Source organism: Labeo rohita, chromosome 2, assembly GCF_022985175.1.
Source record: "Labeo rohita strain BAU-BD-2019 chromosome 2, IGBB_LRoh.1.0, whole genome shotgun sequence".
Classification (NCBI taxonomy): domain Eukaryota; kingdom Metazoa; phylum Chordata; class Actinopteri; order Cypriniformes; family Cyprinidae; genus Labeo; species Labeo rohita.
The window spans coordinates 34,730,497-34,750,717 of record NC_066870.1 but is presented as its reverse complement, the minus strand read 5'-3'; the positions used below and the strand labels follow the sequence as shown (position 1 = coordinate 34,750,717).

Genomic DNA, 20,221 nt, shown 5'->3' with positions numbered 1-20,221 from the left:
TAAAAATACAGAAAAAACAGTAATGCTGTAAAATATTATTGCAATTTAAAATAGTGTTTTTCTATTTTAATATACTTTAAAATAGAATTTATTCCTGTGATGCAAAGCTGAATTTTCAGCATCATTACTCCAGTCTTCAGTGTCACATGATCCTTCAGAAATCTTTCTAACATGCTGATTTATTATTAGTGTTCGAAACTTATGCTGTTTAATATTTTGTTTGAAACTTGTGATACTTTTTTCAGGTTTCTTTGATGAATAAAACGTTAAAAAGAACATTATTTATTTAAAATAGAACTCTTCTAAAAAAATATACACTACCGTTCAAAGTTCAGAGTCAGTACATTTTTGACAGAAATGAATACTTTTATTCAGTAAGGATGTGTTAAATTGATAAAGGTGATAGTAAAGATTTATATTGTTAGATTTCTATTCTGAATACATGTTGTTCTTTTTAACTTTTTATTTATTAAAGAATTCTGTTTCCAACATTGATAATAAATCAGCATATTAGAATGATTTCTGAAGGATCGTGTGACACTGAAGACTGGAGTAATGGCTGAAGAAAATTCAGCATGCATCCCAGAAATAAATTATATTTTAAAGTATATTAAAATAGAAAACCACTATTTTAAATTGCAATAATATTTCACAATTTTACTGTTTTTTCTGTATTTTTAATCAAATAAACACAGCCTTGCCAAGCATAAAAAAGACTTCTTTAAAAAACATTAAAAATCCCACTGATCCCAAACTTTTTAAATAAACAATAAATTCAATTATGATAAATACTTGAATATATGCATCTTATCAGGCAAGCTTGTTCTGCTCTGTATGACTGCACAGTTGATAGTACAGGTTTTAATTTCCTTGTCGCCATGTGCAGGATACTTCCCGCGGACAGACCTTTCTCCGTCACAGCGCTCATTTCAGGGCTGCATGCAGCTCATACACGTCGACGACCAGTTGGTCGACCTGCAGTCTGTGGAGCAAGGCATGCTGGGTAGCTTTGAGAACGTCAGTCTGGATATGTGTGCCATCATAGACAGGTAATGCATTCTCAGTATGGACTCGCACTGATGCGGAGACCCGATGTGAATTTGCATACAGCCACAGATTTATGCATATTCTGCTTTGTAAAAGTCAACATGTGCTCTGCGTACAGCATTGCTTTCATATGATAATGTCACGTCTCTTCGCGATAAAGTCAAGCCTCCGTACCCATCCATATTCATTCATGAACCCGCTGCACTGCGCTCTCACGGATGACTCTGAAAACTAATGAAGAACAGATGTTTGCCTTTGATCGCAGTGTTCTGATCAAAGCCGCTGCTGTGTTTTGATTGTCATTTTTGCTCAGTCCTTCCAAAAAGCAATAAGACGTTCTTCGAGTCGTGCCACTGATTGCTTTATTAAAGTCATGATGAGTTTTAAAGCTGTGAAGCCATTTCGAAGAGCTTATGTAAGCCACATCTGACTCTCTTCAGCAGGAGTTCGTCAAAGCTCTGTCACGTGTCCTGCCCCCGTTTGATCAGGACGACTGTGTTAACATACAGGATCAGGGGAACCTTTCTGCTGATCTGATAGTTCTGCAGACAGGACTTAAGGTCTGCGGAAATGAGGTTTTATAGAGCTACAAAGAGAAGAGATTATCAAACAGGGCAATGACTCAGTGCAGCTTCTAAACTGGCAACGTGAACTACTTCTGACATTTCCAGTCAAATGTTTTTGAACAGTAAGATTTTTAATGTTTTTTAAAGAAGTCTCTTCTGCTCACCAAGCCTGCATTTAAGTACAGCAAAAACAGTAAAATTCTGAAATATTTTTACTATTTAAAATAACGGTCTTCTATTTGAATATATTTTAAAATGTAATTTATTCTTGTGATCAAAGCTAAATTTTCAGCATCATTACTCCAGTCTTTAGTGCATCATGATCCTTCAGAAATCATTCTAATATGCTGTTTTGTTGTTCAAGAAACATTTATTATTATTATTATTATTATTATTATTAATATTTAAAATACTTGAGTATATTTCTTTCAGGATTCTTTGATGAATAGACAAATCCAAATATCAGCATTTATCAGAATTAAAAAGCTTTTGTAACATTATACACTATACCGTTCAAAAGTGATGATAAAGACATTTATAATGTTACAAAAGATTTCTATTTGAGATAAATGCTGTTTTCTGAACTTTCTATTCATTAAAGAAACCTGAAAAAAATATACTCAGCTGTTTTCAACAAAATAATAATAATACATGTTTTTGAGCAGCAAATCAGAATAACGAACAACGAACGAATGAATGAACGAAAGAAGAAAAAGAAAGAACAAAAGAACAAAAGATAGAAGGAACAAATAAAAGAAGGAAATAAAGAAAGAAAGAACGAAAAGGAAAAAAGGGAAAGAAAGAACGAAAAAGAAAAATGAGGAAGAAAGAAAGAAAAAAGAAAATTAACGAACGATAGAAAGAAAGTCACCAAAGGAAGAAAGAAAGGTACTAACAAACAAAAGAAAGAAAGAATGAATGAACAAATGAAAGAATGAACGAAAGAAAGATAGAGAGAAAGAAGGAACAAATGAAAGAAAGAACGAAAGGCAAAAAAGAGAAAGAATGAAAAAGAAAAAAGAAAGACAGTAAATGAACGAACAAAAGAAAGACACAAAAGAAAGAAAGACTGAATGATCAAATGAAAGAACGAACAAAAGAACAAAAACGAAGGAACGAAAGAAACAACAAAAAGGGAAAAAAGAAAGAATAAAAAAGAAAAAAGAGAGAAAGAAAGAAAGGATTCTATTGTAAATTCTATTGTATATTATAAAAGAAAAAAGAGAAAGAAAGAAAGAATGAATGAATGATGGACGGATGGAAGGAAGGAAGAACAAACGGACGAACGAAAGAAAGAAAGAAAGAAAGTACAAACGAAAGAAAGAACGAACGAAAGAAAGAAGGAACGAATGAAAGAATGAACAAAAAGAAAGAATGAAAAGGAAAAAAGAGAAAGAAAGAACGAACAAGAAAAAAGAGAAAGAAAGAAAATGAACAAACGAAAGAAAGTCACAAAAGAAAGAAAGAATGGATGAACAAATGAAAGAACGAACAAAAGAAAGAAGGAACAAAAAAGAAAGAACGAAAAGGAAAAAAAGCGAAAGAAAGATGAAAAAGAAAAAAGAGAAAGAAAGAACGAAAAAGAAAAAAGAAAGAAAGAAAGGATTCTATTGTATATTTTTACATTAACAATGTAATCAGTATTCAGTTTATCAAAGTATGAATCTCATCGAGTTAGTGTTTTTTCATTTATTCCAAAACAGTAATTCAAAGCAGTAACAATTTAAACAATATATTTTATTTGTGAACTAATGTTCAGCTATTCTTTTTGAGGAGACACTGCCTCCCTTGCCTCCCTTCCTTGGAGGAAATGCCCCTGAGACATATACATTTTTGCTCATCTCCTAACCATAGCTTCCTTGTTTAAATCTGTAAAAAACCTTCCAGCTGCTAGCCATTTCCAGTGTCTGTAATCTGTCTCTCTCTTTCTCCAGATGTGTGCCAAACCACTGTGAACACGGAGGCAAGTGCTCTCAAACTGGAGACACGTTTAAATGTGCCTGTGAAGGCACTGGATACTCTGGTGCCACCTGCCACAACTGTAAGTCGTCTAAACTCATATCACCCACTTTTATTCGAGCATATTTTAAAACTTATTTCTCTGGAGCTGCTGCTATGTAGCAATAGCAAATAGACTTGGTGCATCTATTAACATTTTAAGCTTCACAAAGAATTGTGCATTCTCTAATTCATCACAACACTGTATTGGTGTCCTAAGAACAGGGAAACCAATAAACTGATATAAAGAACCTGTAATAGAAAAACCAAGAATCTCTGTAAAAACCATATAGCAACTCATAGAGCTTTATTGAACTTTACATGCAAGGAACCTTGTAGAAAAGACATTTTTGGTTTGGAATTGTCATATGCTAGGATATTTGTTTATTTAATTATTTATTTAGCTGACTGGCCCTCAGAAATGAAGCATTGTAGATTTTTTTTGCAGTTGCAGCTGATTTGATGCTTATGCTATGTGTTTCCGCAGCTGTGTACGAGCAGTCCTGTGAGGAGTACAAACAATTGGGTCGAAATTCAGACACATACTGGATCGATCCAGACGGCAGTGGACCCCTCGAGCCATTCAGAGTCACCTGCAATATTATGGGTCAGAAACATATATAAAAGAATATATATAAAATATTCTGAATATATATGAAATATTTAAAGCAAAACACAATATCAACAGGATAATGTGGCGCATGCACATCTATATATTTCTATATATATATTTATAAATATATGTTTAAATAAAAATATATATTTTAAAATGTAAAATATATATAAAATATAAGAAACAAAAAAATTAAAATATATATATAAATATATTTTAAAAAAAACACAATATCAGCGGGTTCATGAGTAGCATGGACATCTGAAGTTGTTAATATATTCATATCGTGTTAATATATTCATTGTCATAACAAGGAATACATTAACACATTATCTCCCACATTCACACATCAGTGACCCCTTGGTATCAAAGAAATTATTAAATTATATATGTTTGCGCTACAAGAAACCTTAACTAACATTGTAAAACTAGTATTACAAAAACTTACTAACATTATATGTTTTGTTTCACTGCGTACACACTGTTTATTGTGGAATATATGATTAAAATGAGATTTTACTTCTTTAAGCAACAAATACATCCTATTTTATGAATATTTAACACATTTTTTTAATTGTTAGTGTTTGCAAGTGCCACTGTTTCTCATTTAAATGAGCGCATATCATAGAACTATATCACTACCTGAATACTCACTGACTGGTGCACTTGTATATGTGTGTATTTCAGAAGACAAAGTCTGGACAACCATTGTGAATGACCTTCCAGCTCAAAGCTCTGTGTCGGCGGGTTCCAGACCTGAAGACAAGACTGTGCTCACACTCAATTACAGCATGTCTGCTGAACAGGTGATGCTTAAAACAGTGTGAATTTAACAATGGAAACTGTTCCACCTAACCAGCAGCAATATGATGCTCACCTGCAGAACTGCTCATGTTTTTGTGATTCAGGCGAACGCCGTCACCAGCAGCGCTGAGTTCTGCGAGCAGCATGTGGCGTACATGTGCTACAAATCACGCCTGCTTAACTCACCAGGTAAACAATGTGCTAAAAATTCACAGCTCCCATAAACATAATTAGTTGCATTAAAGGAGTATTTCACCAAAAATGAAAATTAGCTGAAAATGTACCCTCAGGTCATTCAAGATTTAGATGAGATGTTTCTTCATCAGGACAGATTTGGAGAAATGTTGCATTACTTCACATGCTCAACCAAGGGATCCTCTGCAGTGAATGGGTGCCGTCAGAATGAGAGTCCAAACAACTGATAAAAAAAATCACAATAATCCACAAGTAATTCACACATCTTGTGAAGCAAAAACCTGCAATTTGGCAAGAAACAAATCAATCATTAAGATGTTAAACTGTTGCTTCTGGTTAAAATAAAAGTCCTTTATCCATAATATTGCTTTCTCCAGTGAAAACGTCATCTCATCTGAATCAGGAGAGAAATATGCACAGATCAAGCATCGGTTATAAGTGTAAACAGTCCAAAACAGTTATTAACAAATGGATTTTGATGTGAGAGGACAACAAGAGACTTTTTTCACTGGAGGAAGCATTATTATGGATTATGGAGTCATATTTTGGCCAGAAGCAATGGTTTAAAGTTAAAACCCTTTAATGGTTGGTTTGTTTCTTACAAACACAAAGCTTTTGCTTTACAAGATGTTAACTGATGGACTGGAGTGGTGTGGATTATTTGTGGATTATTGTGATGTTTTTATCAGCTGTTTAGACTCTCATTCTGACGGCACCCATTCACTGCAGAGGATCCACTGGTGAGCAAGTGATGTAATGCTACTACTGTTTCAATTAAGTAGCAAACTCATCTACATCTTGAATGGCCTGAGAATGAGTAAAGTTTTATCGAACTTTCATTTTTGGATGAACTATACATTGAATATCTTTTTTTTTTCATCTTAGATGATTCCCCGTCCACATGGTGGGTCGGCAGGGGAAATGAGAAGCACTTCTACTGGGGCGGCTCAGGACCAGGTGTGCAGAAATGTGCCTGTGGCATTGAACGCAACTGCACAGATCCCAGATACTATTGCAACTGTGATGCAGATCTGAGACAGTGGTGAGATCTCAGTCTCTTTTTGTTTTGCTGAAAGAAATTAGTGGACTTACACGTTAGATGGCATTCTGCAAAAGAAGAAAAAAAAAGAAATCTTTGGATACTCTGATGAATAGAAAGTTGAATTTATTTTTTGAATTTAAATATTTTTCATTATTATAAATGTCTTCACTGTTACTTTTGATCGATTTAATGTGTTCTTACAGAATAAAAGTATTAATTTCTTAACTAAAAAAAATCTTAATGACCCGAAACTTTTGAAAAGTAGCTTATATTGTGCATAACATGCTTATTTTCTATATGCATGGAAATGCAATGCACTCAACTTAACTGTTCAATAAACAACCACAATTTTTCATCTCCTTCTTGACTCGGTGGACTAAAACTAAATTTGGATTTTAAAAAAATCCATGCTAACCATATTTTAGTTTTAACAGGATACATTTTGCTGAATTTTTTTTGCATTTTGCACATTTTTTGCATGCTAGACAGTGTGCAGTATGTACTTTGCATTAAGCTGTATGCTAATATTCCAGCTCTTTCTGCTGCATTGCACAATGCTATATTGCCCCCTTGTGGTCCATAATTCTTCCTCTGCATCATGTTTGCTTCTCCAGGAAAGAAGATGCTGGCCTGTTGATGTATAAGGACCATCTGCCTGTCAATCAGGTGGTTGTTGGTGATATTTATCGCTCTGGATCTGAAGCCAGACTAACTGTTGGGCCTCTCCGATGTCAGGGAGATCGTAAGTGCAGTCATGCTCTACTAAAATGTATCAACTTAAATGCTAACACAATCACAGGCCTATCCTCAAAACTAACTGTAACCTACACTTAAAATCAATGTGAAATGATAGGTAACCTCAAATTATGTTTAATGCCAGTACCAGCATAGAAATTACATACTGCAGCTTTAAAGTTTACCAAAACAGACTGCTGTCAATGTGTTTCTTTTATAGGTCACTTCTGGAATGCAGCGTCCTTCAACACTCCTGCATCTTATCTTCATTTTCCCACCTTTCAAGCCGAGACCAGCGCAGACGTCTCTTTCTATTTTAAGACTTCAGCCTCACATGGTGTCTTTCTGGAAAACCTTGGCAATCCAGATTTTATTCGCATAGAACTCAAATGTAAGTCCACATGCTTTTATTACCTTGTCTTGCTTAGGACTGCTGTAAAATCCTCAATTCATCATGTCTTATCTGTATATTCTTAAGAACTTTGAGTTTCTTTACTTATCAGTCAAAGGAAGAAAATTACAGTTATCTTTTCACCGCTGTTATTTTATGTACAATTATAGCTTTAAACTACTTGTATTTCAACCATTATAATATATATATATATATATATATATATATATAATTATATTTTATTTTTTTTATTTTTATATTTTCAGTTGTTATTTTAGTCAGTGTTGCCAAGTCCATGGTTTTCCCACGGAATTGGGCTACTTTAACACTGTTGTCACGGGTTAAAGCGACCCCAATAATGCGATAGTTAGCCCCTGATGGATCCCTCCCAAAAATATATATATATTTTTTACTAAGAGAACCTTCTCAAAATGCAACTGAGCTAGTTTTGAGTAGCAATTGGGTGGGTTTTGTTGTGAAAACCTGGCACCCTAGTTTTAGTTAGCAACTTTAATACTAGAATTTGAACTTGAAGGCAACATTTCTAATTTTCATTAGTTTGCTGTTCATCTAAATTTTAGAATTTATTTCAGCTTCATTGAATTTTTATTTTCTAATGTTTAAAACAACTTTTAATAATTTTAGCAATAACAACACTGCTTTCCACAGTTGCTACAGTGGTGTCATTCTCATTCGATGTTGGCAATGGGCCGGTGGAATTAAACGTACGCTCATCCACACCCCTTAATGATGACCAGTGGCACAGGGTGGAGGCGGAACGGAATATTAAAGAGGCAGTTTTGCGATTGGACAAGGTGCATAGAGAGGCGCGGTCGGCCCCACCTCAGGGCCACACCCGTCTGCAGCTCTTCAGCCAGCTGTTTGTAGGTAAGATCTCCAGCAAATGTTTAAGTCTTAATCTAAGTTACCTTATTGTAAAGCATTAACATGTATCTCATTTTATCTGTGTTGCTGTAACACTCTAGGTGCCTCAGGTGGGCAGAGAGGATTTCTGGGTTGCATTCGTTCCCTAAAGGTCAACGGAGTGACGCTTGACCTTGAAGGGAGGGCAAAGGTCACACCGGGGGTGAAGCCTGGATGCTCGGGTCACTGCAGCAGCTATGGGATGCATTGCCAGAATGGAGGGAAATGTATTGAGAAGTACAATGGATACTCATGCGACTGCAGTCTGACCGCCTTTGATGGGCCTTTCTGCAATGATGGTACAGACACTTGTCTTAGTACATAAATAATTCAGTTTCGTCTTGGGCAATAGATATATTTCAATGCAAGAATCTTATCATTTAGGAGCACTTTAGCATATACTGATGACATCAAAGCTAACATGGACTGCAAGGCCTATTTGGACCAGTTTTAGTTGTTATTCAAGGCTTGACAGTGTAAAATGTTTTTAGTAGCATCCCTTACGAAAAAAAAGTTTATTCAAGTGTGCAATTAGTCTACTTCTTTTAAACAAAATAGGAAAGTATACTTTTTATGCATTTCTCAGAAATGTGCTTTATATACTTTTCAGAAATATACTTCAAATTACATTTAAGTATACCTGACTTATACTTAGAAAACAAAGTATATTTGAGCTATACTTGAGCTCTGAGAATGCGTGTTTACATTGTTAGGGGCTAGGGGCGCTATTGCACATCTTCTGCACAGAATTTCTACAACACAATTGAAGAAGAAACCGAAACAATAGATGCTTCCCCATGTAATCTAACACAATCGTCAGACATAAAACAGCATCAAAACCATAGATATGTAAAACTGTGTAACGTTGTGGAATAAAATGTCGACCCATGAAGAGGTAATAATGACTGTCAAGCTTTGGGGTGTTGATCAACTCCATCGTTTTGATTATCATGAATAGTCTTATAGTTTTTTTTTTTTTTTTTAGCTTTTTGTTCAAAATGTTGTTTATTTATTTATTTATTTAATATTTATGAAACTTACCCACATTCAAGTCTTTATAAAAAAGAATGCATTAAGCTAGTATACAATGTTTTTGTTTACAAGCAGATACCCTGTTCTTTCTTTTGATGGTTTTCATATTAATATATCAAAATATATACAAATTAATATCTAAATAGGGACATAGTAGTATACTTAAAGTTCACTAAAGTTCACTTAAAGAAAACTTAAATTTTTATACCTGCAGTATAAAACTACTAAACTAGTAGTTTACTGAGACTATACTTCAAAGTGTACTAAAATGCATAAAAATATTTAATTAGTAAACACATAGTATTAATCAGTATACCTATAAGTGCACTTTAAGTATACTTGCAGTACAAACTAAAAAAATAGACGTAAACTAGTTGTGTACTCAAAGTTTACTACTGTTATACTTAAAGTATACTTAAAAGTATACTTTTACATACTAAAAAGTGGATCAATTAGTCCCAAGGAGTATTAAAATAGTACACTTAAAAGTATCCTACTAGTACAGTGATATTTGTATACTTATTACATGAAGCATACTTAAAAATCTACTTGAACTTTACTTAAGTATACTTAATAAAATAAACTTGAAGTATACTTCTTTTTGGTAAGGGATGTGCAAAAAAATTCCTGCAGGTTATTAAGTTTTGTAAGTTGTAAGGTCATAAAAGTCTTAAATATATTAATTTGTATAACAAACATCTTAATTATCATTTTAAGTGGTCTTAAATTTGGAGATGTAAAAACAGGATTTTTTTTTGCTGCAATTTTTTTGAGTAAATTAAAAACCATAGACATTTCAAAATAAGAGACCCTGTGTATCTGGGTCTTGTTTCTAATTAAAAGTCCCACAACATAAATTCTTGTAATGTAGCTTCTGGTAAATACAAATTCTGTTGTTGTCGTCTGACTTTATTTTAGATGTTGGAGGGTATTTTGAGAGCGGGACCCTGGTACGGTACGACCTCATGTCCGAGAGTAGTTCTTCTCCTCCAGCAAAGGAAGGCAGCTCTGGAGTCCTAAGCGCGGTGGGTAATCTGACTCGTGAGGAGCTGAGCTTTAGTTTCAGTACGTCCCACACACCTGCAGTCCTCATCTACATCAGCTCCAAGACGCAGGACTACCTGGCCGTGGTGCTGCGGCACAATGGTGAGACGTTCGCATCTTTAGTGCTATGTTTTGGATGTGAGAAATGCAAAGTCTTTTTAAATGATTTTTTTTTTTTAGTTGAAATGAAAATGCATTTATGGTTTTCGTTCTAGTTTATTTAACAGTAATAATCCTGCTTAGATGCACTGATTAAACATTGTATTTTCTCTCAGGTACTTTACAGATCCGCTATAACCTGGGAGGATTGAGGGAGCCCTTTACAATCAGCCTGAATCATCGTAATATGGCTAACGGTCAGCCTCATAATGTCAACATCACCCGTCAGGACAGACTCATTCAGCTGCAGGTGCTATATCTGTCTCCTTAGAGACACTAGATAAACATGGTTTCACAGTTCAGATTAATCTTCTTATATTAGATAATGGATGTATGAGTCAGTGTTAGTCAATGTGTTTGGTTTTGCAGGTGGATCATTATCCCACAGTAGGCTACACTCTTCCTGAAGCCTCAGACACTGAGTTTAACCTTGTGAAGACCATTTTCCTAGGCAAAGTTTTTGGTAAGTAGGCTATTATGTACATATTTTAACATAATTCAGGGTTTTTAGTGTGCTGTCTATTAGCAAATTTTCCATTTCTATACTACCACTCCTTTGCGTGACACTAATCTGCAGTGATTGGTGCGATGACCCAGTCTTTTGTGATTGGTTTAACGTTACTGCGTGCAGCAAATTTCAAACACGGAACGCCCATCATTGTTAGCCCGGTGGTAAACAACAACAGCCATACGGCCATACAGCCATAGTATATGCGTCAACCCAATGCAGAAACATATTGATAAAGCACTGCAGCTTGCATACCAACGTATGGTTCTATTCTTTGTCAGAACTTCAAGTAATAACAACGACAAACATTCACTATTCATCAACACATTTCTAGACAATAGCGAGTCAACAGATAAAGCTGTCAGCCGGTTAGCCAGAAACCTACGAGTTGCGCGGAGCAAACACAACACACACAACTAAATACGTATTTTGCATGATACAGAGTAACCTTACATGAGAGCAACAAGTTTTTCCACTTTCAGAATAAAAATGTCCTGATAATTTACTCCCAAGTCATCCAAGATGTTACACGACATAATGTTACACGAAATAACACACAACTACAACTACATAACACAACGCTAGAACATGCAACCATCAATTATTAATCACACTTACAGGTAGTGGTTTAGAGGAGCAAGCCGGTCCAAATAAACTGGGCACTGATCCATCTTTTAAGAGCAAGCCTTTGGCGAATCCCGCATTGTACTTAGAATACAGCGTCTTCTCGACATGACATAAACCACACGGTCATTTTACTGTGTTTGTGGGCGGGCAAGTTGTTTGTGACGTAGAATATGGGCGGACATTATGCAAATGTGTTACTTTGTGACGTACAGTCGTAACAGAAAAAGATTCGAATTCCTGACGACTCGTTCAGGCGATTGGAAACCGATTCTTTTTTTTGATAGACAACAACTTTATGTATCGTGCACTGTCGGCTTCACAACTTTGCAGATAGTTTATGTTCACATACAGCTACATGTTATCAAACATGTGAAGTTTGGGGCAGATCGGACATGGCATGCCTGAGTTATATCAACTTCCTGTTTCATGGCGAAACATCGAAATTTGTCAGGCCGCCGTGAACATGCCCTTCAACGAAAACCTAAGATCTTCGTAATTTAACGTCTCAAATGGCTTTAGATTACACTGACCAAATTTGGTGTTGATCTGTTAAAATGTCTAGGAGGAGCTTGTTTAAACACAATGCCTGAAAATGGCAAAAATGGTACAAAAGCTTGCAGAGAAAACTCAAAATAACAGACTTCCTGTTGGGTTTCACTTCACCAGTGGACTTTTTTGTAGGTACTGGTGTGTTACATGTGTGTACCAAATTTTGTACATGCATCAGTGTAAAACATAGTTCGAGGGCCACTTTGTTGAAATTTTATAGGTGGTGCTATTGAGCCATTTTGCCACACCCACTTCTGAACCCCACATCAGATGTAAATTTTCACCACTTTTGGCATGTGTGCAAAGTTTCATGAGTTTTTGAGCATGTTTAGGCCTTCAACAATGTGATTCATTTTGGAAAAGAAGAAAAAGAATTAACTACTCGGGCCCTATTAACTTGTCACATAGCATAAAATGATATTGTAATTCATAGTGACCAAGAATTCACGTCTCAGTCTGCTGCTTTTCCCTTCACTGGACTCTGGATATGCTGACATCACTATGTAAAAACTCTGGGTTCTGCTCCTGATCTCAAATCCAGTCTCCAGGTTTTCCTGCAGACGTTTCTAGCAGAAATGAGCCGGAACGCCCTGAGCTGCATTACACACACACAAAGCTGCTGAATGTGTGATGGGTCTCTGCATCTACACTCAGATAAAGCTCAGTAATATTGCTTAAAAGCTATTTTGCTTCAAGTTTAGATAAAAGGAACTCTACAGTTTGTTAGTCAGGCTTACACATAGGCAGACTGAGAAAGAGACAGACAGAAAGGAGAAGTCGGGTGTTTTGCTTTGAGTTGCAAGACCTGCTACATATTGAAAAGACATACGCAGTTCCACATCTGTGATCGCAAACAGGTAACGTTCATAAAATGCCTTATATTCAGAATATTAGTTTTGTTAATTTTTCAGGTGTCTTTTTTTTGTAGCTGGGTGTTTTATATATTGGAATATGTTTAATATATTGGAAGAAAAGATAAGGATAATCAAGGACAGAGTGTTTTTTTTTTCTTCCTACTTGTATAAAAATGCATTCGCTAATTAATGTAAGTTGTAAAAACAAGGCTTTGCAGTTGCAGTAAAAACAATGGCTTCCAGTTTTCTGGTTGTTTGTTTTTTGGTTTCACTGTAGCTTTGCAGATGTGTTCTAAAGTGTAAATCCACTCTTTATTTTACATGGTGACTGTGGTATATTGCTTTTTTAAAACTACTGTTTAATAAAAAAGTTAATAATAATCACAAGATTTTTTAAAAAAATTAATTAATTAATACTTTTATTCAGTAATATTGGATATTTGAAATTGTTATGAATGATTTCTATTTCAAATAGTTCTTTTGAACTTGCTATTGATCAATGAATCCTGAAAAAAATGGTACATGGTTTCCACAAAAATATGAAGCAGCACAACGATTTTCAACACTGATAATAATCAGAAATGTTTCTTGAGCAGCAAATCAGCATATTAGAATGATTTCTGAAGGATCATGTGACACTGAAGACTGGAGTAATGATGCTGAAAATTTAGCTTTGCATCACAGGATTTTAAAATATATTTAAATTGAAAACAGTTATTTTGAACTGCAGTAATATTTCACAATATTGCTGTTTTTACTGTATTTTTGATCACATAAATGGGGACTTTTTAAAGAGATTTTTTTCAACAACTGACCCCAAACATTTCAATGGCGTTGTAGATGATATTGTAGATTTTAAATCTCAAATCATATTTTAGATGCTTATCCAATAAGATTTAAGGTCATTCATTTTATAACATATATGTGAGCCTGGACCACAAAACCAGTCATAAGTACCACGGGTATATTTGTAGCAATAGCCAACAATACATTATATCGGTCAAATTGGTTGATTATTCCTTTATGCCAAAAATCATTAGGATATTAAGTAAAGATCATGTTCCATAAATATGTCAAAACTTAAATTTTGATTAGTAATACACATTGCTAAGAACTCCATTTGGACAACTTTATAGGTGATTTTCTCAGTATTTTGATTTTTTTGCACCCTCAAATTCCAGATTTTCAAATAGTTGTATCTCTAACAAATATTGTCCCATTCTAACAAACCATACATCAATGGAAAGTTTATTTACTTATTTATTACATGATGTTTGAATCTCAATTTAAAAGAAAATGATGCTTATGACTGGTTTTGTGGTCCAGTGTCACATATCTTTTATCATTATTTTTACACTCACACACAATTGTTTTCTCCATCTGATATTTTCTGCTTTTTTCTTTGTCTTTCAGAAACAGGTCAGATTGATCCGGTGTTGATAGAACGATATAACACCCCAGGATTCGTGGGTTGTCTCTCCAGAGTCCAGTTCAACCGCATTGCCCCGTTGAAGGCCGCCCTGAGGACCGGAGTGCCCTCCACAGCCTCCATACAGGGAGTCCTGGTGGAATCCAACTGCGGGGCGTCTCCACTCACAGTACCGCCAATGTCTGCAGTCTTTGACCCCTGGCACCCAGATTCAAGTAACCAAATGATGATCAAATACTCACTACTGTATTATTTTGCCTCTACAAATTTTAAAGGAACAGTTCACCCAAAAATGAAAATTGGCTGAAAATATACTCACACTCAGGCTATCCTTTATTGCAACAGATTTGGAGAAATGTAGCATTCCATCACTTGCTTACCAATGGATCCTCTGCAGTGAATGGGTGCCATCACAATGAGAGTCCGTTAACAGTTAACATCTTTGATTTGGGCTGTTTTTGTTTTTAAACCTGATTCTGATTCAGAGGAGACTTACTTTTCACAGGAGAAAGCAATATTGTAGACAGAGGACTGAATGTATTTTAAACAGAAGCAATGGTTTAAAGTTAAAAATGTTTAAATTATGAATTTGTGTGTTAGAAAACACACAGCTTTTCACTTTACAAGATGTTAATTGTTGGGCTGGAGTAGTGTGGATTACGTGTGGATATTGTGATAATTTTATCAGCTATTTGGACTCTCATTCTGACGGCACCCATTCACTGCCATTGGTGAGCAAGTGATGTAATGCTAGATTTCTCCAAATCTGTGGAGGTTGGTTTCTCCAGAAACTGATAATCTATAACACTGAGCCTCCAGTGGAGATAATGGGAGTATTTTCCCCCTAGTTTGTGTTTCCATTATTCAAGCAGTTGGATCAACATATTGTCATTTGTATAGGAATCTGGTTGAGAGCAAAATAGAGATAAAAGAAAGAAATCAATGTTCAGACCTGAATCAGCAGAACATTATAAAGATCTGCGTCAGACATGAGCTAGCAAACCCCTAAAGGGAAACTAGATGGAGACATTGAGGAAGAAAGTCCCACTTTATCTTTTGCTCTTGAGCAGAAAAAAAATATTTTAGAATTATAAATCTTGATGCATGTACGGAAATATTTCTCTCTGCTCTGAAGAGACTTTTTCTGGTTGCCTGGAAGAAATCAGAATTTTAGTAAAAGACATATGTGATTTCCTCCCTGTAGAGAAGATTACTACGGTACATTCCTGTTTGTTTTTGCGTGTGTGTGCCAAGCAGGTTTTGCCTGTGTTGTTGCCACAAGGATATTAAAACCTAAAAAAATCACTTACATTTGTCTACTCCAGTGAGGTTTGTGTGAGGGTTATTTTTATATTTAGGGTTAAGGAATGGAAAAAAACATTAACTCTGCATAGAAAGAATCAAGATAATTTTTAGTCATATTTTTAATCTTGAGTTCATAGTTCACATATTCCTGCTTAATTAATGTCAAACCCCTAATGTATTTTTTTGATAACATTTATTATTTTCTTAGTTAGCAAGTTAATTCTTAGTTATCTTATAATAAAATAAATTATTTTAATAGTAAAATGTGTTATTATTAATACGTTAAAATAATAAATGTATATTAAAATTAAATTAAATAATTTAATCAGTTCACAACTGTAATTGTACAATATATAACACTGATATTTATATATAATGTATTTCTAATTTATATTAGAATAATCCATGCAATAAATGTTATATATGTTGTATGCAATTTGCATTATTTTACTTTATTTACTTAAATATCTCAGTATACACAGCTAAATTTCAAATGCATGAGAAATATGAATTCACTGTTATTGTCATAACAATAAAACTAAATTTAGATTGAAATAAGACTGGGGGGGATGAGTGATCTTGCGATAGATACATAAATAGATAGCAGTTTGTGTGTGTGTGCGTGTGTGTGTGTGCGCTTACACCCATGACACTGAGTACCCTGAGCTTTCGTGGATATTTGTGGAGTATGGCGTTTGGAGCCTGTGGAGACGGCAGATGAAAAGAGCAGACGGTTGGTCTCAGATCTGCTCCCCTGCCAACAGCAGCCCACCAACTCCTCCTGAGAGAAACACTTGAGCACGTGCAAAGATACACTCATCTGCCTACATGTTCCACTGACCTTCTGTACTTCATCTATGCCAAGAAATTCAATGAAAGGGACTGTCAAGTTTAGAGAAACTGTGTTCAGAAAACTGTGTTTTTTCTCTTTCTTTCAAGCCGGTGCCAGGTTCCCATTCAATGAGGAGCGAATCAGCCGTGATGGCGTCAACAGAGACTCTGCAATAATTGGAGGTGATATACTGATAGAGTATAATACTGTTACACATTTTAATTTAACTAGAAATGCATGTTATCAGTGCTAACATTTTCATAAAACCCGTTTTGGGACTGCTTAATTTTTTATGTCATGAGACAATTTTTATCAAAACAAACTTTGAAGGACTTATTTTATAAGATGCATCTAGAAAACTATTACAGTTTTTATCACAAATACACGTAAAGAATATTTTAGGATTTTAAAAAATGTTTAATGTCTATGTATTTTATTGTTTGGCGAATCCGTATCTACTATGATATGGCAATAACTTTAAATATAACCAACCAACAATTATATTTCCTAGTCTTTGACATCTTATCATTGCTGTAGAACATTTCTAAACTGAATTTAATTATATTATTTATCATGATTCTAGTAATATAATATAATATAATATAGTATAATATAATATAATACAATATAATACAATATAATCAAAATAACATTATTACTAAAGTTAGAATTTTTGGGGTTTTTTTTAATCACTGGTGTAGAACATCTCTAATTTAATTTTAATGACATGATTTATCATTACAATCATGATTGTAATTTAATTTGATATATAATATAATCAAAATAATATTGTTAAAATAATTTGATTTTTTTACCATTGGTGTAGAATATTTCTACAATGATTTTAATTATATGACTCACCATTGCAATAATTATTTTAATATCATTGTCTAAATATATAATAATTTATGAAATATTAAAATATAGTGTAATATTAAAATATCAGTATAATAATTTCTACACTGATTTTAATTACATGATTCATCATTGCAATCATTATTTTAATATTATTGTCTAAATATATAATATTAATATTTATAAAAATGTTAAAATATAATGTAATATTGAAATATTAAAATAATAAGCATTACGCAAATAATTTGAATGTAGTCATTAAAATAATGTAATCTAATTTCATATTTGTGACCCAGGACCAAAAAACAGTCATAAGGGTCAATTTTTTGAAATTGAGATTTATACATCATATGAAAGGTGCAATAAAAAATAAGCTTTCCATTGATGTATGGCCAATATTTGGCCGAGATACAACTATATGAAAATCTGGAATCTAAGGGTGCCAAAAATATCAAAATATTGAGAAAATTACCTTTAAAGTTGTCCAAATTAAGTTCTTAGCAATGCTATAAAATTAAGTTTTGATATATTTACGGTATGAAATTTACAAAATAACTTCATGGAACATGATCTTTACTTAATATCTTAATGATTTTTGGCATAAAAGAAAAATCCATAATTTTGACCATACAATGTATTTTTGGCTACTGCTACAAATATACCTGTGCTGCTTAAGACATTTTATCATTGGTGTAGAACTTTTCTAAACTGATTTTAATGATACAATTCATCATTGTAATCATTAATATTATTATTTAATAATATAACAATAATAAAATAGAGTAATAATGTTAAAATAATTAGAATTATGTTATCACTGCTGTAGGACATTTCTAAACTTATTTAATGACATGATTCATTATTACAGTCATGATTTCAATATAATTTCTCACCCACGTAGGCATCATCGCAGTGGTGATTTTCACCATCCTCTGCACGCTGGTGTTCCTGGTGCGTCACATGTTCCATCACAAGGGCTCCTACCACACCAACGAGGCCAAAGGGGCGGAGTCTGCCGACTGTGCTGATGCAGCCATCATCGTGAATGACCCCGCCTTCACAGAGACCATTGATGAGAGCAAGAAGGAGTGGTTCATTTAGCCACACCCCCTGGGCGGGGCTTCGTTCTCTGACATGGCATTGAGGAATACATTAAAAAGGTCATACTGAGCTTTTCGAGTAGCCGATGTGAAACGGACACTTGGCAAGACGTCTGTGCACTGACTGGCATGTCTGTTCTGTAATTATTTTGTATGTAAGTGAATACGGCACAAGGACTTCTGTGAGATCAAATTCATCCCATGCACACATGATAACAGGCATATTCCATGTGGGATGACGACAGTAAAACAAAAACAACTGATGCATTTTTATCATTGCAATACTGCTGGTCTGTTAACAAGTGTGTGTTCAGCAATTACGAATGCACTCCAATAGCACAATACGGAATGTGTACAGAATGATGCATATTTATGTTTCTGATAATGACATTTGATTGTATTTAAACATTTTGTTGTCAGCATCTTCAGGACAATAATATATTGTAGCATGGTAATCAACGGCGTTCTGAATCATTCATCAATGTTATCGCAGCACTTTTGTATCTCATGCTAAATGTTCTTTATAGTTATCAGAATTCAGTGTTATTTATCTGTTTCTCCATTAAGTGCTTGTTCGAACTCTATGGAAAACATGGCAGGCCATTTAGAGGGCTTTTATAACGAGATGCTCTTAAAAAACATGAAAGCCCTAGATTTTTAGTTCAGATGTGTTCAGTAGTAAATGATCATGAATCATTGCTCCAGTGTCTTTTAATGTGCCTCAAAGGTTCAAGGTTTCTTCTGGCCAAGCATGGATTTTGTGATAGATTTGATGACCCTTACATGTTAATATAGGAGAAAGATGACTTTTTCTGTGTGTTTTGCAGTTTAATGCACTGCTCATTCGAAATCAGCAGCACAAATTTATGTACAAACCATTTTTAATATCGTCTTAATTGTGCTTGGTTAAGTCATTTTTTAATTTCTTAAAGAGATAGTTCACCCAAAGAATAAAATTCTGTCAATTACTCACCTTTGAGTTGTTCCAAACCTGTTTTGAAGAATGTGGGTATTTTCTTTCCATACTATAGAAGTCAATGGGGGCCAACAAATTGAGGGTGAGTTAATGATAACAGAATTTTCATTTTTGGATGATCTATCCCTTTAACTGTGTTTGATTTACACTGTATTTCTGGCAGTTTATTAACATGGTCTCATAAGAGTTTCTTCTACACTCATGTGAATTCACTAACAAGAGTATTATTCAACCATCAGATAGATTACAAAACCTGGTTTATAATAAAGCACTATGATAATGTTGCTTTCTGTACATTTCGGGTTGTTTCATTGATTATTAACATGTTTAATGTCTCTTTATGCATTACCAATATATCAGTTGGTCTTTTAAATTAACATAATTGCTTATTTATTAAGGTTTGTCACTTCAGAATTACTTTGTGATTTTATTATAACATAATGCAATCATTTGTTTTCCTGTTCTTTTTTTGAAAATGCTCATGTATATGATGAAATGTCATTTCATGTTGAGGGTTGTAAAGAAACTGGCTCTCCAATAATGAACACATGCAAATCCCAATAAACTACTGGATTGTTTTTGTAACAAAAAAACATTTTTTTTAGGGAATGAGTGACAGTTGTGTTTAATATGGTC

At 34.2% G+C, this 20,221-nt stretch overlaps 1 protein-coding gene across 1 annotated transcript in view; it reads left to right on the top strand.

Annotated features, from left to right (window-relative positions):
* The window catches only part of cntnap2b (contactin associated protein 2b), a 47,658-nt gene extending 27,997 nt beyond the window's left edge, over window positions 1-19,661 (top strand). The window contains exons 10-25 of the mRNA XM_051131948.1: window positions 887-1,049; window positions 3,548-3,654; window positions 4,099-4,218; window positions 4,912-5,030; window positions 5,133-5,217; window positions 6,109-6,265; window positions 6,880-7,007; window positions 7,221-7,391; window positions 8,061-8,279; window positions 8,378-8,614; window positions 10,266-10,493; window positions 10,667-10,800; window positions 10,920-11,013; window positions 14,502-14,732; window positions 16,762-16,836; window positions 18,411-19,661. Of these exons, the coding sequence (XP_050987905.1) occupies window positions 887-1,049; window positions 3,548-3,654; window positions 4,099-4,218; window positions 4,912-5,030; window positions 5,133-5,217; window positions 6,109-6,265; window positions 6,880-7,007; window positions 7,221-7,391; window positions 8,061-8,279; window positions 8,378-8,614; window positions 10,266-10,493; window positions 10,667-10,800; window positions 10,920-11,013; window positions 14,502-14,732; window positions 16,762-16,836; window positions 18,411-18,610 (2,468 nt within the window). The 3' untranslated portion in view covers window positions 18,611-19,661. The remainder of the gene's footprint in view (window positions 1-886; window positions 1,050-3,547; window positions 3,655-4,098; window positions 4,219-4,911; window positions 5,031-5,132; window positions 5,218-6,108; window positions 6,266-6,879; window positions 7,008-7,220; window positions 7,392-8,060; window positions 8,280-8,377; window positions 8,615-10,265; window positions 10,494-10,666; window positions 10,801-10,919; window positions 11,014-14,501; window positions 14,733-16,761; window positions 16,837-18,410) is intronic.
* The last annotated feature ends 560 nt before the right edge of the window (window positions 19,662-20,221 follow it).